Below are 20,419 nucleotides of genomic sequence, written 5' to 3' on the forward strand. Positions count from 1 at the left end.
ATTTAAAAATAAGAAAATATTCGGAACAGAGGTGGGTACCACACCGAGCAAACTATGGGTTTGGATGATGTGGTACCCATTCGTCACATACTCGGATTACGGCATCGCGAAATTCTTTGGAGATTGATTTTCATCAAAAATCGATCCTGTCTAATATGAACAAATGACCAGTAGCTTGCCACTCATACCAAAGCATCGGACAGTAGTCTGGGAGAGGGTTAAGAGCATTTGCATAATGAAGAATTTGTCACGCAGTTCCTTGGTATGTTCTCTAACGTATCCAAGGTATTTCTGAAGGCGTTATATAAATAATTGCATTGAAAAAAGTAACTTCTGTGGTTAGCAATATTAGATGTAATAATAAAATCAACAAGAGATTTAATTCAATTTTTTAGCAAACACTCGTGTACTTATACAGAAAATTATTATTATTATCTTTTTTCAAATTTATTTCTTGTATTAAGATGTTTCTGCCAAAATCTGGCAACAGCGCTCTAAATTTCTAAAGATGGATAACTGCTAAATACTCCATCCCCTGTTTCTGCCCAATTGTAAGTGGTAAGACAAGCCCTCTAAAACAACACATTATAGCAAAACACACACACACACAGTCCAAGATCTGTCAGTCCATTTCAAAGTCCACATTATCATAAATTGAGATCACCACAGCAAACCATACCAAGTAACAGTAAATATGGAAATCCAAACCCAAGGAATTCTTCAAGAATCCGCATCGAAAAGTCTGTAGCAATGATGCATCCAACTGAGAAAAGTCTGAAGAAGAAGTTATCTAGGACAGAACAGCCAGCACCAGGAGCTGGAACTCTGTAGTATCATGAACCAGCACGAGGAGTTGCCAGTTACAACCACCACAATGCTGGCAGCACTGTAAAACGCCAGGATATATATAAAGAGGAAACTGAAGATGTTGCTTATATGGATACGGAAGTGGGAGTAGATATCCACCCACTTTCAAGAATGGAATACCATATCCTTGTGTACTCCCTCCGAAACGAGTTCATAAACTTTGGTCTGTCACGCAGCTCAATCCTTCACATGAAGACTATGAGCTGTGCAAGGTAGCCTTGTAAATGAATACTGTATACAGCTTCAAAACCTGTATTTGAATTCCAAAGCATTTCAAGATCGCCACCTCCAGCTCACAAGAAATTGGCCTACAGTAATATCATATTCAACTACTAAGGAAACCCCAATTTTCCCAATTAGGAACCCTACTCCTGACAGAGTTCATGTGGTGCAGTCACATTCAAATCTATCCATAAGGATTTGAATGTGACTGCAATTTGTACAGTAGTCTTCCATATGCAACAGTATCAAAACCTTTCCTAAAATTGTTGGAATCACATGAACCCGTGATTCCAATAACCAAGTTCTCAGAATTCCAGCTGAGAACGGGTCTTTTGTGATTTTTCTAGGTTGTCAGTTTTCTATTGTCTTAAAAATCTGTTTGGACTGCTAAGCCAACGTTATAAAAGCAAGGCAACCATCGCATACTGTTCAAATGCATTTAACAGAATTCAGTTTCACCATTCGGGAACCAACCCACTTTTATTGTTTTTATTTTTAACAAAGAAACATGGCACGGATATTGACAACCACAACTGTTATAAGACGCTGTTGCCAATTTTTTTCACTCGCGGCCTTCTGGTCAAATATCAAAATTGAATACGAGGATTTCTCAATTTTCAATATTAGGGGAGTTTGTGGTCAAGATTTAGGGAAGCAATTTCCTCCCATAACAACAATCTGTTAGACAAACCCATCTCATCATTCACGTGAGAAATCAAATACTCTCCATTGACAATCTTTTTCTTTAGGTCATCACCAAACGTTCCACCAATGTGGTATCTATTTCCAATAGACTTTATGCCAACTTTCGCTTGAGCCGCTACAAAACCGGTGATATAAACATCCTCCATCGGAAAAAAATGTACTGAGAATGAAGCGTTGTACAGGGATTCGATGACGTCTGGCGACATTACATAAGCTACTCCATAGCAGAAAGATGGATATACGTCGCTCTGAAATTCATCTCTACTTATGTACCACTTGGAAGTTTTGTTTCGTACAACTGCAAGTCTTCTAAATTCATAACATAATAGATTTTTTCCAAGTTTCTCAGAGCCAAACAAGCTGCGCAGTAGGTCAAACAATTTGAATATATTAATCAGCATATCATCGTCGCTTTTCAAAACATAAGTGTAATTAGAGCAGTGATCGAGAATCCATTTCATCGAGGCAAGAGTTTTATAGGTCAGATTTCGATAAGTGTCCAGAAAATCGAACTGGACAATATCACCAAATGCGCGCTTTTCTTGGTCAATCGATTTTTGAACATGCGAATCATTCGTCAGGCCCATTACAAACACTGTGACAAAGTCGAATCTGTCCATCATTTCTGGATGGCTCCAAGTGGACCGAATTATTCTTCTCTGGACAAAGTGATCGGTGGCAGAATGAATGTACGTTACTACAGATGGTGGAATGTTTCTACGTCGGCAAGTTTCAGAAACATTAAAGTGAGTTACGTTGCCACATCTTGATACATGCGTGAAGTTGATCACTGAAGTGACATATCGTATAATATTATTATCCCAGGTTAAAACAGAAAGGACGATAATAATCACGAGAAAGAGCAGAATCATCCTTCGAAAATTACGACCCATGTCTTTCGTTCTTCAATTCTGAAATTAAAACAGAATAATGATAATTAGTTTCGTGAGTGTGTATTGATTAAAACATGCATTTGAGTAGAATATGCGCATGTAATTATTTAATTTAAGCTAGAAGGCAAGAATCAACCACTTTAAACAAATTAAAAACGCCTGTGATGAAAAAATTATTAAAGATTTATACATACAAATATAAACAAAATATAATCTTCAACAAAATATAATATGCATCTCGGAGCTAGTCAGGGACTCAAGACTGCAGCAATCTACCAAGGGATGCACACCCGATTGGAGCCTCAAAACAGAAAAACCAAGTGCAAACTACTCTGGTTAAAAAGGACATTGTTTTATTATTATTCATGTGAGGACTAATGACATTAAACGTACACGATCGGACGATTTGTTGGAAAAATACAGGACCATGCAGAGGAAATGCCGCGAGCTAGGCCACAATGTCTTGTGTCTGCAATTCTGCCCAGACACGATAGGAAGGATTATATATTAAAAGCTTTCGGGATTAACTCAAGACTTGAAGGAATCTGCAAGGCTTTATGGGGGCAAATTTCTATCAGCATGGCCCAAACTTGTAGGTAGAAGGAATTTGTCTTGTAGAGACGGGATACACTTAAACAAAGGTGGTGCAAAAGTTTTTGCCAGTATTGTTGAGGATACCTTAAAGGTTCTGGGAAACTGCTAGCTAGGGGGAATGTGAGTAATACTGACACGCGTCTGTCTGATAATATTGGTCAAAGTAACTCTTGCACATACCCCAAGAGTTCTTATCTGTTACCCCAACTGGTCGTATTATCTAAATGTTCTGGGGGCAGAAACGTTTCAAGTGAGCAGGGAAGAGAGCCTAAAAAACATCAAGTGTTGTGTTAGGGTTCTTAAATATACAAGAACAGTAAGTCTTAATTTTTTATACAGTAATGTTAGAAGTGTCGTCAATAAAATGAGCAAATTCGTACTGCTGATTAAAACAAGTATCGCGGACATAATAGGGCTTGCGGAAATGTGGTGCCACCCGGAAATTGGGGATGATGAGTTTCAGTACGGCCTGTATATGGTGGATGGGTCATGTTCAGGAAGGTCTAGTCCAGGTGTTGTCATTGGGACTCCATTTGGTGAGTCTGTGTCGCATCCTGACTGAAGGCTGGTCCAGTAGTCCATGATAACGAATAGTGGGGTGGTCAAAACCGGGAGACCAAGATATGATGGTCAAGTACAGAGATCGATGGTAGGTCTCTTCTTGATGAGATGTGTCACGTCTAGTCAGGAGAAGTTGGTCCAGGAATCAATGATGAGGAATTTATCAAGGTATGTGTGGACCCTGTCTTTGATTGCAGTGCTAGTATTGTCCCAACCAAGTGGGGAGACCAGTTGACTACTTGACATGTGAGGGATCAAGTTAGGTTCGGTACTCCGGATTGTTTGTTGGTTCAATCTTGTGTGAGTTGGTCCAGGGCGTTAGCATCCATGGCTCAATGATGCGCAGCAACAGTTGGCAGTCATAGTTGTTATGACATTGATTCGGATGCTAAGGTGGTGGTAGCGCTTTCTGCCTGGTAAATAGGTCCATTGCAAATTGAGTCAGGGCTCTGTAAGTTTCTTCATTCTGTAGGGTGAGGTGTTCTTGATTTTGGTAGTTGAAGCGTAGTCTCGTTATCAGGATCCTCCTGAAGTCCTCGTAGATTTCACAGCTGTGGGCAAAATGCTCCCACGTCTGATCCTCTCCACAGTGGCAGCGGGGTGAGTCTGAAATTCTGAAGTCATGTAGTCTTTTCTGGAAGGAGCCATGTCCAGTGAGGAGGTAGGTAGCATAGAGTCCCGGTGAAAAACAGACAGGTGTGAAGGGGTAGGAGGCCGTGACATCCGGGAAGAATCTTTTGGTGACAGCGCCTTTAGTTGAGGTCTGCCATCTTTCTTGCCAGGTGTCTGTTAGATGTTCATTAAGTCTCTTCTTGTCAGCGTTTCTATTATTTGCTGGGTCACTGGTGAAACCTGCGCAGGTAATTGCTCTTCCTTTGGATATTTGATAGAGCAACCCATGACGAACAATCTCCAGGTCCAGTGGAAGAGATCCAGTGAGGACTTGGAGCGCATGGGTGCTGACAGTGCGACAGGCACGCGAGATCAGAAGGAGAAAGGAGCGCTGGATAGTTCCTAGGCGCGATCGGTTTACTACTGTATTGGCCTTCTTGTACCAGACTCCGGAGGCATAGGTGATAACCGGGATGAAAACTGCCTTATAGAAGAGGGACAGCGTTCTCTTCTTTAAGCCCCAGTCCTTCCAGGCAACTCTTGAGACTTGGGCAGCATACTTCCTGATCTTAATCCTGAGTTGATCTAGATGAGGAGTGAAGGAAAGGTTTTTGTCTAAGATCAAACCTAAAAATTTAAGCTCTGTTTTTAGTTTTACTGTAACACCATTGACCTTGATTTGGGGTGGTCTTCTCAAATCAAGGGTACCTTTTAGTAGGATGGAATTGGTTTTCTCTGGGGAGATCTTTAGGTTGTTTTGCTCTGCCCAAGCTTGAAGGGTGGAGATGGCCTGGTTGGCAGTTGCTTCTAGTTGGGCTCTGTTATTGGCAGAAAAGAGCATGGCCAGGTCATCTGCATAGGCCTGGGTCTGTACAATGTTGAGTTTGGTGTTCAAGAAATCATCCAGCACCAGATTCCAGAGGGGAGGCCCCAGGACAGATCCCTGAGGGCATCCCCTGAAGACTGGTCTGGAGACACTGCAGTGGGGAGCAGACACGACAACTCGCCGGTCCTGGAGATAGGTCTTGATGCATCCATATAAGTTTTCTGGGACTTGCGCCCTCCGAAGCCTCCCGAGCACGCTGGGCCACCAGAGGGAATCGAAGGCACCAGCAAAGTCGAAGGAGATTAGTATAGAATATTTGGAGTTGCAGTTGGTAGCAGCATCAATGATTGTTTCCAGTGCATCTACCGTGGAGCATCCCTTCCGGAAACCGTATTGGTTAGGTGAGGAGAGACCAGCGTCATTGCAATGGGCTTCTATTCTATGGGAGATCATCCGTTCGAGAAGTTTGCTGAAGACTGGCATCAGTGCAATGGGCCGGTAAGATTGTGGCAGATCATGTGGTTTGGTTGCATTCTTCAATATAAGTCTAACGGTTGCAGTCCTCCACTGTGTGGGGAAGCATCCTTGGTGAAGACAGTGGTTTAACAGGTTGAGTATGGTAGTGGGAATAAGTTCAATGGCTTTCTGAACGATTTCTGGATCGAGCATGTCTCTGCCTGGAGCCTTTTTATTTCTTATTCTAGATGCAGCTAAGTTGAGCTCAGTTGGGGTGAAGGGTTCTTCAATTGCAGTTGTGCGATATGTTTCATTTTCCATGCAGAGCTCTAGCTGTTCCGATGTGTGTGGGTCAGCAGGCTGCTGGAATGTAGTGTCAATGATATTATTGATAGTGTCTTGCCACGATCTGGTGTAGAGTCCGTTCGGTAATTTTGTGGTTGATACGACCTCGCCTCTGGGGAGCTTCTTAGTGGTCACTTTGTACTCAACTCCCCAGGGATCGGCGTTCCCTTCAGTGCTTACCAGGGCTTCCCATGAGCGCCTTTTACGCTGTTTTATTGTTGTGGTGTACTAGTTCCTGGTCACTCGATATTGCTGCAGTGAAGCCTCTGTTTCTTCTGGAGGCCACGTTCTTCTTGCACGTTGATAGCGTTTTCGTCGGTAAATTACTTCGCGTCTAAGAGCCTGGAGTTCTGATGACCACCAGGGGACAGCACCAGCTGTGAATCTCTTCTTTTTGATAGCCTTGTTTGCAGCATTAGTGACGAACTGTGTAATTGCGCATTGATGGTGGTCTGGGCTGAGGCCGCTAGGACTGAAGCGGCTAGCTGCACTGGTCAATTCCTCCTTAAAAAGGCTCCAATCAGCCTTATTCAGGGCATATCTTCTTTGTTGAGTTCGGTTGGTTGGTTGAGTTACTAGCGAACGGTGTAGTTGGAAGGTTAGTACCCTGTGGTCAGAGGTGGTCCAGTCCTCACGGACTGTCCAGGAATCAAGGTGCTGAGCAATGAAGCTTGAGGCTAAGGTGACATCTATGGTAGCTTCCCACAGGGTACTGGAGAAAGTTGGCAAGCAGTTAGGTTTGTTTAGAATGACCAGATTGCTGTTAGACAAGTAGTCCTCAAGACGTTGGCCATTTCTATTTCCTCTGTGATTTTGAGTTCGGCTGTGCCAGGCCGGGGACCTGCAGTTAACATCAGCCCCTATAATGAGTTTTGCATTTGGCATTTGAGCTGGATGGTCTGTAGATATCGGGTGGCAGGAAGAATATCTTACCCCGGTCGACAGTATATCGACACTAAGTAGAATTGCCCCAGTGGTGAAATTACATAGGCGCACACAGCCCAGCTAGTACACAGATCAGTGATTTTGGTGACAGTCAGTTCGGGATTGCGAACGACAATGGCAGCCCAGGGTGTGTCACCATCAACTTGGACCACTTTAAATCTCAAGGGGTAGCCTTTTAGTTCCTTGTTATGAGTATATGGCTCCTGAAGAAGCAGCACAACTATGTTCTCTTCATCTGCCTTTTCGACCAGTTGTGCAGCAACAGTCTTGGACCTCTGAGCGTTATGTTGTGCTATTTTCACAGTGTGGATATTTAGGTTTGGTCTATTACTCCCCATATTCTATTCTTGATTGTTGAGCACTTCTGGCTTTGAGATAGACTGGTCAATTGCTGTCACGGAGTGAATGGTTGGCTGGCGCCTTCAGGGCCTTGCAATTGGCACATGTGGGAGGTTGAGACTTTTTGGGACATGTAGCATACTCATGTCTCATTTCGGCACAGTGGCCACAGTTGGGCAGATTTTGCCTGCACGTGTGCGTGGTGTGGCCGAAACGGCAGCACCTGAAACATTTGGGGACGGCTACATGCTCCCTAAAGCGGTGGCTGCCCCAGTTGATGTAAATTCTTGTTTGCTGGGAGAGGATCTTCCAGGCCTTGGGTGATAGCTGAAAGACCCAGTTAATAGTGTGCCCAACTCTCGTTTTTGTTTGGAATTTAGGGATTATGTGAGAAGTCGGTTCTTCATCTGGGAGTTCCTGTTTCAAGTTTCTGTGGAAAATTTCGCTTTGCAATTCCTCTGGAGGGAGATCCTTGTCCACGTCTAGTACCAGTATACAAGGGCCCTTTTGTCTAGGGGGCTCGGCCAGGAGTCCCAGAGATGGTATTTTAGGGTTCTTAACAATCAGTTCAGCATCCTCTTTTGTGGCTGTTTCTATAATTACTCCTGTATTTCGCGTTTTGCGAATTGACTTGATTTTAGTATTCTTTAAGTCATCTGTCAAGGAGTCCATGACGGTCTTCTTGACCTCCTCACTGGGCATACCACCTACATTGGTAAGGGGTTTAAGTACCACTAGGTTAGGTCTGGGTGATAGCGTTTTCTTCGGTGTAGCCCTTAGGTTGGCACCTGAATTGTGTGGCTGGTAGCTCAGTTCCTGAGATTCGGGAATAAAGTCCGGTGGTGGCTTCCTCAGCGCTTGGGTATATGTGGAGTCGCGCTGTCGAATTTGTTTTTCTCCAGAGTCAGTGTAGGCTTCCAATTTTGCAATTGGCTTTTCGCTTTCCAGGTGAGTCTGGATAATCAGCGAATCCAGTTTATTCCATAGGGTGACGATTTCTGCCCTAAGAAGTGTTGTGACTCTGTTAGTTGGCTCTTTGAGCAAGTTCTCCTGTGCTACTTTGAGTTGTAGCGATTGTTGGATAACTGTCCCCTCAGGCATGTTGGGGTCAAGGGGGAGGTCAGGTTGTCTCATGTCTGTGTACTCGGTTTGGGAGAGGGTGGATTCCCTGGTCCCTCTGTTTTGAGATTTTGACCTGGTTTCCCGATCAAATTTGGTACTGATTGGTTTTTTGTTCTTCTTAATGGGGGGTTCAGTTTGAGGTTCTTCGTGTTGCTCTGCTATTTTAGGGTTGTCGGTCACTGGCAGGGTTGTGTTTACAGCCAATTTCCTCGATTTACCCTCCATTTGAGCAGATACGAATTGGGGAGTTCACTGCGGATGAGCGAGTAGCGAGACAGTCTCACAGAAGGAGCTCAGAAAATGAGGGCAGATGATACTCACTGCAAATTAGTAGGTGAATCAACTTAAGAAGTGCTGGAACATCTACCACCAATAGGATTTACAGTATAAGTCACGTGCTATTTGTCCTGGGATGACTTCCATATGGCCATTATAATTGTATTAAGTTAGACCAGTGATTATTATTTATAGCTTGCAAAATTATTTAAATCAAATGGCATAATTCAATTTCTGCCGAAACCGTGGGGGCAAAATCAACCGTTCACATCCAGTATCTGGGCACACTGCGAATGTGTCGCCGACGACTTCCTTGTCACAAGACAAACTATATTCGGCGTAATGCAGAGGCACACGACATTTAGTAACGTCTTTTAAGTTTTTGTTTTCTAATTCGAGTGCAGTAGGGAGGTGAATGCTGTGAGAAGCAGGTGATCGCGGGAGGGCAATTACTGCCAGAGGCGTAGAGCGCGACTAAGTAGCTCTCACTAAAGGTAAGCCTGAGCAACAAGTGACCTTCAGCTATGATTGTACTCACACAGGGGGTTACCCTCCACAGTCAATAGTGCAATTCAGCCGTGGTAGCAACCGAAATATGTGTTTGCTACACTCTCCAATGTGGGCAGACACATTGTTACTAGCGTTGGATACGAACGAGTTGAAATGCACGAGAATGGCCCAGAAAAACGAAAACCTGATCTCACCACTGAGTTCCTCTTCCTTAAATACCCTTGTATGGCACAAATCCAGAAGCTGGCACTATTTTAAACTGATTAAAACTATCTCTATGCACAGACTGATTTGCAGCACGTGTTACCAAAAAGGCAGCCATTTTGGCCCTCAGAATCTATATGGTATAAGATAGTTCGAAACAAAGGTATAATGCGAGTAGGAGTAATCTACAGACCAGGTGATTGTGAAGATTATGACGGGATACATGCGCAAAGCCTCTACATGCAAATGGAATGCGCAAGTAAGCGTCAATGTCTCATTATGGGTGATTTCATTTTGCCTCTAATTGATTGGAGTAAATGGGAAGGAAACTCGACATGGGGAACAAAATTTTTAAATCAACTAGATGACTGTTATTTGTATCAACATGTCAGGGAAAGTACTAGAGAAAAGAATATCCTAGACCTCATCATCACACATGAATCAGATGACATAACAGGGCTGACAGTAGAGGAACCAGTAGAAGAAAGTGATCACAAAGTTCTATGGTGGATGATGACGAGAGAGGTAGCAGAAGTAAAAGGCAAAGGAATGGGTTTTAATTTCAGAAAAGGAAATTACGATGCCTTAAGGTACTACATGGCCTCTATTAACTGGGTAGATATCGCGCAGAGAATGAATACAATTGAACTGTGGTACGCTTTTAAAACACTAATCACAGATGCCTTGAATGCGTATATACCATTAAAAAAATACTCCACCAGAAGGGTTCCAAGTTGGATGAATAGTGAAGTTGCCGCACTACTTGAGCAGAAAAAGGTGTCATGGAAAGGTTACAGAGTAATAAAAAGTACCGAAACCTATAAGAGCTACAAGGTGATGTGTAATAGAGCCACAGAAAAGGTTCGACAGGCGAAGGCAGTTTATGAGAAATTGCTAGAAAATAGAGCAAATGCGGGGAATAAGGAATTCTTCACATATATAAATGCCAAGAAGAGCAGGACAAACCAGATCGGACCTTTACGTAAGGGAAAGGGGGTAGTATTAAATACACCAGCTGCCGTTGCAGATGAACGCAAAGTTATTTTGCATCGATATTTACAAATGAAAAACCTTTTGTGGCAATGGGAAATTGTGGGAGCGAATTTAAAAAATATGTAATTAATGATATTGAAATTTCGCGAGATTATTTAATGAAAACACTTTCGAGCCTACAGACCAGTAAGGCTCCTGGAGTTGATGGAATATACCCTATAATCTTAAGAGAGGCGGCAAGCGAGTGCATTGAACCATTGAGGCTAATTATGCCAGCATCACTAGACTCTGGGGAGATTCCCTTGGATTGGAAATGTGCCAATGTATCTCCCATACATAAGGGTGGCTCTAAAAGTAAAGTGGGAAATTATTGACCTGTCTGTCTGACTTCAGTGGTAGGAAAACTCATGGAGGCAATGAACAAGGGTGGAATTCAAGATAATTTGGATAGAATTGAAATTCTCAAGGATTCTCAGCATGGTTTTGTAAAGGAAAAATCATGTTTTACAAATCTGGTTCGCTACATTCAAATGATTACTTACGAGCTGGTTGTTGTTGTTGTTGTTGTTATTTGGTTTTTAGGAGCATTAACAACTAAGGCCATATTGCACCGTGATAAAGCAGTGGTCATTCCCTGACCTTTCCGCATCCTCCGTATTTGGTGGTGACAGGCTCGAACGCCGGTCTAATCAAGAAGGTGTGTGCTACGCAATGCTGCTCCTTCCCACCTGGCTACGGAGGCGCCTCACGAGCTGGATTTAGGGAATAATTTCGACATTGTTTATTTAGATTTCAGCAAAGCTTTTGACTCAGTCCCACATGAGCGGTTGCTTTATAAGCTGGAACAGGTTGGAATCACTGGGAAAATCCTTAGATGGATAGAAGGATGGCTTCAGGGCAGGAGGTAGAGGATTGTGATAAATGGCTGTTCCTCAGATTGGGTTGATGTAAGAAGTGGGGTTCCCCAAGGATCAGTATTAGGACCACTGTTGTTTTTAATTTTCATAAACGACATTGATGAAGGGATAGAGGGCGTGATGTTAAAATTGGTAGAGTAGTTAATGATCACTGTCAAGCTGAGCTTCTTCAGAGAGACCTAGATAGACTTCAAGAATGGTCAGAAAAATGGCAGCTGTGCTTTAATCCAACAAAGTGTAAAGTATTACACCTGGGAAACAGTAATCCCAAAAAAACGTATTCACTTGGTGGAGTTCAACTAAACCCAGTACTGGAGGAAAGGGACTTGGGTGTTACGATACGGTCAGACATGAAATTCTCTGAGCATTGTAAACAGGTTGCAAGGAAGGCCCATGGTGTCCTATCGATGATCTATCGAGCTTTTGCAAGTACAGATAGGGACGTAATAATCCCATTATATAAGGCTTATGTTAGACCACACTTGGAATACTGTGTTCAAGTATGGAGACCGCAGCTAAAGAAAGACATCGAGCTTCTTGAAAGGGTGCAAAGACGGGTAGCTCGACTAGTGAGATCGGCAAAAGGGCGTCCATATGGAGAAAGACTTTAAATATATGAGTTTGGAAACTAGACACCTTAGAGGAAATTTGATTGAGGTGTTTAAGGCTCTTAGAGGCACCAGTAAAATGAATGAGGATGAAAATTTCAAGATTATAAATGATGCTAGAACTAGGGGACATGAATCCAAGTTACGGAGGGAGATGGTAGATAGGATTGCAGGAAGTTTTATTTTAGCCAGCGAGTTTTAAATTACCGGAATAAATTGCCTACATGGGTGGTAGAGGCTGACAGTTTGGGGAAATTCAAAGGTCATCAGGATACGATCTTGAGGTCAGGGAAGCGCATAGGATGGTAGGTTTCATTTCCTTTCCTTTTATTAATTATTATTATTTATTCATTTTTATTTATTTTTTTTAATCATTGTTTTATTCAGTTTTTTTTTTTGGCTAGTGCAGCCTATGGGTTCTGGAATTATAGTACACAGATTTAGACAGTATCAAGGAAAAAGAAATGGGGAACATACACTCTCGCCTAAACGTTTGGTATCAAATGGTACGACAACAGTTTTCCTTAATTCTTTTGAAATTAGTTCTGAAAATATAAAGTTTAATATATACTGCCTTACACAGAAGAATTCTTGCATTCTGGAGATTAATTTTATAACAGTGTCTTGACTAACATTATTCCAAGCGATCTGCAAGATTGTCTCGTAAATTTTGGAAGAAGGGCAGACTTCACGGACTTGACAGTCTAGATGATCCTATAAAAGCTGTATCAGGTATAAGTCAGGCGATTGGGGCAGCCACACCATAATTTGCAATACAGTTGTTTCTTTGCTGGACAGTCCCTGCTTCAAGTTATTCTCTTGTTGTAATATAAAATTTCTTCCACAAAGTCGAAGTCCATTATGTTCAATAATGTTATTTTAGCCTTCTTTTATCAAAATTCCTTCTATTCTGAAGATGTCACCCACTGCACAAAAACAGAAGAAACCGCAGGTCATGATGGAACCACCGCTGTGCTTCGCTAAACAACGTGGCTCCTTTTCGTCAGTTGATCGTCTCACATAAACTCTATGCTTGGATTCAAAAGTCTCAAATTTGGATTCATCCGCCCACGGTACGTTTTTCTACTCCTCGAATGCCCAATGTTGATGGCTCCTAGCCAACCGTTTATTTCGATTTTCTTGTTTTAAACAGGATTTGCGGGCCTCTAGATAACCATGAAGTCCTACTTGTTTAAGATGACCTTTTACAGTGGATGTAGACAGAGTGTTTCTCCTTTCCTATTGGACTCGACTCCGATTTCAGGTGAAGAAAGTCGTCGATTGCTTTTAGAAATCAGTGTTTCGGTCTTATCTTGTGCTTCTGTTGTTATGCGCGGTTGTCGTGGATTATCCTTTAAACTGCCAGTTCCCTTGAATCTTCGACAGGCAGTTTGTACTCCTTTAAATGAAACACCCCGTTTTTTGACAACACTTCTCATGAAATAACTTTCTTTTTCCAGAGATGTAATAGCATTTCTTCTTTTAACACTTATTTCCTTATTTCTTGCCATGTTTTTCAAGAAACACACAAATAGTTGCACCAAATACTCTTTCTGGATGATGGGTGTTCGATTTTATAAGTTACAGCTCTTTCTTCTTAATTTATATTATTGCAAAACACTCCAGATTCATCTATAATCTTTTATAATATTGAAACAACACTCCCACTTTCTAGAATCATCCACAATGTTCTACCACATTTAGGAGTCTTCTTCACCTTTCTGGAATGTTCTCGAATGTTCTAGAAATTTCTTAAATTTCATTTCAGTTTTAATTTGAATATTAATTTAAAAGTTAATATAAAATATTTTAATAAAAATTGGTACCATTTTAAACTTTGAAAATTAAAAAAAAAGATTAAACGTAATTCCAAACTTTTAGGTGGAGTGTAAATATTATATATATATGATCTTTTCAGGGTCGAACACTTGGTTAATCAATGTTCAGCATGGTGTTATCAACAGGACTTAAAGATTGTGTACCAATATGAGGTTTCACTTAGTCGCTGATGCTCCGAAAAACCCAACAACAACAACAACGAGATTATAAGAACTCTACACACAATTTGCAAATCGGCATTTAAACACACAATCTTTTTTGGACAAAATACACTCAGATGGATATTAACAACAAACTCCAAAAAGCTGCTCTCAAATTTCTATTAGAAATAAAATTGATATCATCCTCACCTGTTTTAAAGCTCCAGTGGAATGGTTTCAGGCTGCATTTGCGAGGACTACTTCTGTTATAACCTTGTTCTAAATAAAAGAGGCTTTGACAGAAAAGCAGGAAGTGAAAGGAGTCCCGAGTGTAACTGTACTTCTATATTTATTCCACAGATGATTGGTTTAATAAGTGTATCCATCCAGTTATCTGATTTATTAGACCAGTTTGCTATTCGATAAATTGAGAGCACATCTTATCGACATTGACTAAACCCTTTCTTAAACTCCTTAAATATACTGAATGTAAGTGTTTAGTGAACTTACTTTTGGTTTAGACTACATACATTTTGAGAACGTGCAGTATTTAGAGATCTCCAATACTGGCAAGAGAATGCAGAGATTAATGTAGTTGCTTCATATTGACGTTTATTGGGTTACTAAAGAGGCTGCCAAAATATAAAAAAAAACATTTAGTATGAGGAAAGCTATATAAATTTTTATTATTGTAGTTAGGCCTATATATGTGCTGCAGAACGTACACTGATGACCCAGGGGGAAACGCGGGCCAAGGATTGAAATATAGCTTGTGACATTTCTCATCCTTTCCAGCCTCTTTTCATTCAGGTTTGCTTTTAAACGTAAGACACCAAGGACATGGTGAAACTACTTAAACGTAAGATACCAAAAGTTCTACTGGTGAAACCGTGGCATTTCCTATTGAAGAAATATCTTGATTGCTTCAACAGTCCTTCCTCAAGACGTTTCACCTGTAAGCGATGAAGGGACCTCATAAAACTGCTTTCTTTCCAGATTAGTAGCAATGGTTCGAACGCCCACACTCTGCGCTCTAATATCATATGAATCAAGAGTGTTGGCGGTGACTCATGGAAATTCGGAAAGGGGAATCCTGGTGAAGTGGACAAGCCACAACACTGCACGTTGATCTCCTCCTTTGAAAAGACGGGAATCGTGGAATAGGTCTCCAAAGATCAATCGGGCATTGTATAAATGTTAGGTTTGAAGTCCTTTTCAAAGGACTTCAAATGAATCCTAAAAAGAAACTGTCGAAACAGCTGTGCAAAGCGATCACCATTTTTGTTAATACATTTATAGCGACCTGTCCGCGATTTTGCAGCATGTCTTATCACATATCACATCCAGTTATTCTTAAAAGTTTCGGGAACTTCCAAAATGCGACTTGCCATTTCATCTTACATGTGAAATGCGTGTATAGGCCCTCGTGAATAGCATTGGATGTAATCACTATACAACCAACACCTGGCCGTAAAGGCCTCAGTTCAAATCTCCTCAATCACACGAGGAATTTTTATGGACTTTTCACAAAGTTTCTGAGTTAGTCGATCTGAGGCGAGGGTTGCCTGGTTTATCTCCAAGAAATAAGGGTTTTTCGTCCAGCAAACAGGCAAAGCAATCATAGAATATACGCAATTTAAAGACAAAATATATTTACACCTGATAGTTTCAGTTGCTTTGGGGCTTAACACGCACACAGTTATGAGCTGGCCACTTGCACGCAAGTGGTCAGCTGATATTTTTAGTTGAACCCCCGGACACTAAAATACCAGGAAACGAACAAACAAACATATTCAGCTGCTAAAAGGGTTTCAAATATGATCCCATCTGCTTTCAGGACGCCCTGTGTCGATTATAAGACCATTGCACAACAAACCTTAAAGAAACAGTGCACAATAATGTGCTCCAGAGGACTGAAGCGATTTATCTGCTAAACTACATCTTTTTCCTGGTCATTCATGAACAGGATCTTCTAACGAATCAAGATAATTTCGCAACTTTATAAGATTTCACCAAACAAGTTATAAACTTGTGGTTTACTCCTTTCTGCTCCCATCCACTGATTCCTGTGTTTTACCTTCTGTGGTTATGGAATTTGAACGTTTGAATCGAGCAAGATTACAATGTCTCATTGATTCATCTGATTTGTACCAATTCTGGGAGTGATGACCAAACTGTCTCGTGTCCGCGCGTACCATTAGAAGATCGTGTTACCTCCACTGAATTTCTTTCTGTCCTATCGGACTAATTTCATCTCATTTTAAAGCTGCCCTCTATGCCCTTCCCCTTATTTGCTGGCCCCTTTGGGAGGTCAGTTTTTTTCTGGCAAAGCTGCAGTGCCGATCAAACAATAACCCAAATTTTTCTTAGCTGGACATAATTCACAAAATTTGCATTAAAATAATAAGAAATAAATTCCAACACCTTCATCTGTTTTATATTGCAGACGTTTTGAGGCAGACTTTATAATGTTGCAATTAAATGTAGATGTACGCTGGTTTAGAAATCTATGTTTGTATCCAATAAATTCAAGAATTATTCTCCTGTGATATTCGAAAAATTGCGAATGGAGTCTGCTGGTAGAGAACATGTTTTAGATTTCATAAATTTGATAAAAGCACTAAGAGGAGGAAGGGGGGATAGCGTAAAAAACAAAATACATACTCGTAGAGATCGGAATCCTTTGACGCCTGTTTTTCCACGTCAGATGCAAGCACCGGAAATGAGGGAACAATGGTGAAGGTGGTGTCGTGTTTTTTGTAGATTGAGGAAGCGAACATAAATGAGAATAACATGTTTTATTGCATACTACAATATTACAACATGGCAGCGGCCGTTCACGGCTCACCAGGCTGGGGGCCTTGCGTATATGTACACTCACTAACAAAATAATTAGAAACCTTTATTCAATATATAGTAGAGCCACCTTTTTCCCAAATTGCAGGCAGTACACGTCGTATTATAGATTTCAGCAGGTGTCTGAGGGAGTCCTGTTCCAGGTGTGACCATTCTTCCATCAGGATATTTGTCAGCTTCTCTATTGTGGTAGAGAGAGAACTTCTGAGCCGAACTATCCTCTCCATCACACCCAGACATTCTTTATTGGAATCAGATATAGAGATTTGGGTGGTCAGGTCAGTTGGATGAAAAATTGGTATTGTACCTCGTACCATTGAGATAGAATTTTTTGGACGGTGCATAGTTACGTTGTGGTCATGAAGGAATCCATCCCAGTCCTGGAGAAAATTAAACATTGCGGAGTGAAATTAATCCGTCACGACAGAAGGCTAATATTTTGCATCGACATTCACACATGAGGAGTTATTCAGCAAGGGGAATGCCAGAGGTGGATTCAACTCTAGCAGTAAGCTACAGAATCTTGAAATAACTGGGAGTAAAGTGGAGGAGAAACTGTTGAAGATAAACACACGAAAGGCACTCGGGGTGGATGGGATCTATCCGGTTATATTAAAGGAGGCAGCAAAGGAAGTAAGCAAACCCTTAGCCATAATTATGAGAGATTCCTTGGACTCAGGGGAGGTACCCATAGACTGGAAATGTGCAAATGTGACCCCAATTCACAAAGGAGGATCAAAGGCTGACACAAGTAATTATAGACCTGTGAGCTTAACTTCTGTTCCAGGAAAATTAATGGAGGCACTGGTTAAAGAAGCACTGCAGGATCATTTAGACAAGACTTCAGTTATAGCTCAGACACAGCATGGTTTTGTTAAGGGGAAGTCTTGCCTGACCAAATTGATTGGATATTATGATGCAGTTACAAAAGAACTGGATGTAGGGAATAGCTTTGATATTATATACTTGGATCTTAGAAAAGCTTTTGATACTGTTGCACATGGAAGACTGCTACACAAATTGGAGCAGTGTGACATTGGAGGCAAATTGCTGCTATGGATAAAGGGGTGGTTGAGGGGGAGAAGACAGAGAGTGGTAATCAATGGACACTGCTCATCGTGGACTAATGTTATTAGTGGAGTCCCTCAGGGCTCAGTGTTGGGTCCATTATTGTTTTCTGTATTTATAAATGATATTGATGATGGTATATCAAGCTTAATGTCCAAGTTTGCAGATGATACAAAGGTTGGCAGGGTTGTCAAGGACACTACTGACACTATGCTGCTGCAACAGGATCTGGAAAGGTTGAGCAGATGGGCTGAGAGGTGGCAAATGAAGTTTAACATTGACAAATGTAAAGTACTACACATGGGAAACAGCAACCCCAGAGCAACGTATCAACTCTGTGGTACTACACTGACAGTGGTAGAGAATGAAAGGGACTTGGCGGTGGTTGTGCAGGCAGATATGAAGTTCTCTGAGCAGTGCAGATGGGCTGTAAGATTAGCTCATGGAGTATCGTCAATGATATACAGGACTTTTTCCAGCAGGGATAAGGAGGTGATTATTCCATTGTATAAGGCAATGGTCAGGCCACACCTAGAGAACTGTATACAGGTCTAGAGGCCTCATTTCAAGAAGGATGTAGAGCTGCTGGAACGAGTACAGAGAAGGGCAACAAGATTAGTGAATGGAACAAAGGGGTGCTCTTACGAAGAAAGGCTTAAGTTTTGCAAATTACAGTGTCTGGAGACTAGGCACCAGCGAGGTGATCTGATAGAGGTGTATAAAGCCTTGAATGGTTTAAGCATGCTCAATGCTGATGGGATTCTTCCTCTAGCTCAGAAAAATCACCTGAGAGGGCATAAATTCAAATTGAGGAAAGACAGATGTAGGATAGACGTGAGGAAATTTGCCTTTAGCCAGCGGGTGGTTGGTTGGTGGAACAGACTTCCATCCCTTGTGGTGGAGGTTGATAGCCTAAATAAGTTTAAGGCTCAGCTGGAACTCTGTTTGGAACGAACAGAGTGGTGAAGTGGAAGTGGGTTTTTTTTTTTTTTTTTTGGCTGATGCTGCATAAGCTTGCTTTCTTGCATCAAATGCCTCTACTAATGCTAATGCTAATGCTAATGCTAATAGCTGGTGGTAAATTGACTTTTTAACAGCATGAATGGACCTAGTTTGTACCACGAGAACATATCTCATGCCATCATTCAACCTCCAGTCACTACAGTGGCGGGAGTCGAACTCACGATTCCAACAAACGAAGTTCTCTGAGGACTTGGTTTTTGTGATTGTTCGATATGTTGAGAGTTTTCTGTTGTATTAAAAATCCCTGCTTGGACTGCCAACTCTGAATGCTAACATTATAAAATGCATCTAACAGCATTCATTTTTAGCTGCTTTGGTAATTAAAGCACACATCAGCTCATATTGTTGGTTGGATTCCTGGACACATTCGAATGCCAAGAAACGATCAGGCAGGCTGTCAAAAGCTCTTCAAATGTGATCCCATCTGCTTTTAGGAGGCTTTGAATTAATTTTAACTGCGTTGTGAGATTAACCTGTAAGAATAGTGGTCAATGGTATTGGAAGAACAAACTTTAGAAATGAAGACTGTACATAAATGATTATTGTCGAATCCAAGGACCAAAAAGGAAGAAAACATGCCGGCACAATGTGCATTAGTCATAAACACCTCAGTTACAATTATCTACGCACAAAATAGACGCGATTACAGTTCAATAATTGCCAATGTTCATTCGTGGTAAAGCTGACCATCATCATGGATTTTCCATTATATCTAAAGAGAGGGACAACTTTCTTTTTCCATACAGCTTTATAATCGAAATCATTTACGATTACAGAGTGGTCTAGGAGATCGACAGGGAATGGATAGCCTGTTTCGTTTTATGAAATCGAGGCCTTGTTATCGCACTTCGAATTGAATGCAAAATCGACCGTAGCTGGCGATAAAAGCTGGACAAGTGCTGACTCGTTCTTTACCTTTGAATTTGATTATTATATTCAAAGAATGTCTTATTAAATTTCGAAAGGTTATACTCTTTATTTTCTTGGAATAACTTTTGATCCTCAAGCAGATTCAAAATCTGAAAAGGGTAAATGCTGCTTGAAATTGCATTCGTTCATGTCGAAGGCACGATAGGTGGTAAAATTGTCTTAAAGGCCCTGTAACCGAGTTCTTCATTCCAAATATCAATTTCACATCTTAACGCGATACCCAGAAGTGGTTCTATCCGGAACTTCAAAAATAACATATACTAATCGGACGTGATTGTTTTAATGCTCCATCTGCAGATTTAATCTTGTTAATTCAGCAAAAATGTACCTATGGTGCTCCAGAGGAATAGAGCTATATTTTATTCTTTGGTCTAATTACTAAGATATTAGATAAGGTTTATCTGCTAAGATACATGATCTTTCTCATGGTCATGAATAGCAACTTATAGCGAATCATGATAATTTCACAGCATTACAAGATTTCACCAAATAAATATTTGATAGACTTCAAGAAATTATGGCTTCCTCCACCTCTGTTTCTATCAACTAATTCCTGTTTTTTACCTTC

At 41.2% G+C, this 20,419-nt stretch overlaps 1 protein-coding gene across 1 annotated transcript; it reads right to left on the reverse strand.

Moving 5' to 3' along the window:
* Nucleotides 1–1,712: 1,712 nt before the first annotated feature.
* LOC150088753 (beta-1,3-galactosyltransferase 5-like) lies at nt 1,713–2,687 on the reverse strand. Its single transcript, XM_090370309.1, has one exon. The coding sequence runs from the start codon at nt 2,685–2,687 to the stop codon at nt 1,713–1,715; it is 975 nt and encodes a 324-aa protein (XP_090226435.1).
* Nucleotides 2,688–20,419: the final 17,732 nt, after the last annotated feature.

Source organism: Mastigoproctus giganteus, chromosome 3, assembly GCF_048544385.1.
Source record: "Mastigoproctus giganteus isolate SK-2022 chromosome 3, ASM4854438v1, whole genome shotgun sequence".
Classification (NCBI taxonomy): domain Eukaryota; kingdom Metazoa; phylum Arthropoda; class Arachnida; order Uropygi; family Thelyphonidae; genus Mastigoproctus; species Mastigoproctus giganteus.

Excerpts from the sequence above, each read along its gene's own strand:
- LOC150088753 (XM_090370309.1), bottom strand. The coding sequence starts at position 2,687 with ATGGGTCGTAATTTTCGAAGGATGATTCTGCTCTTTCTCGTGATTATT.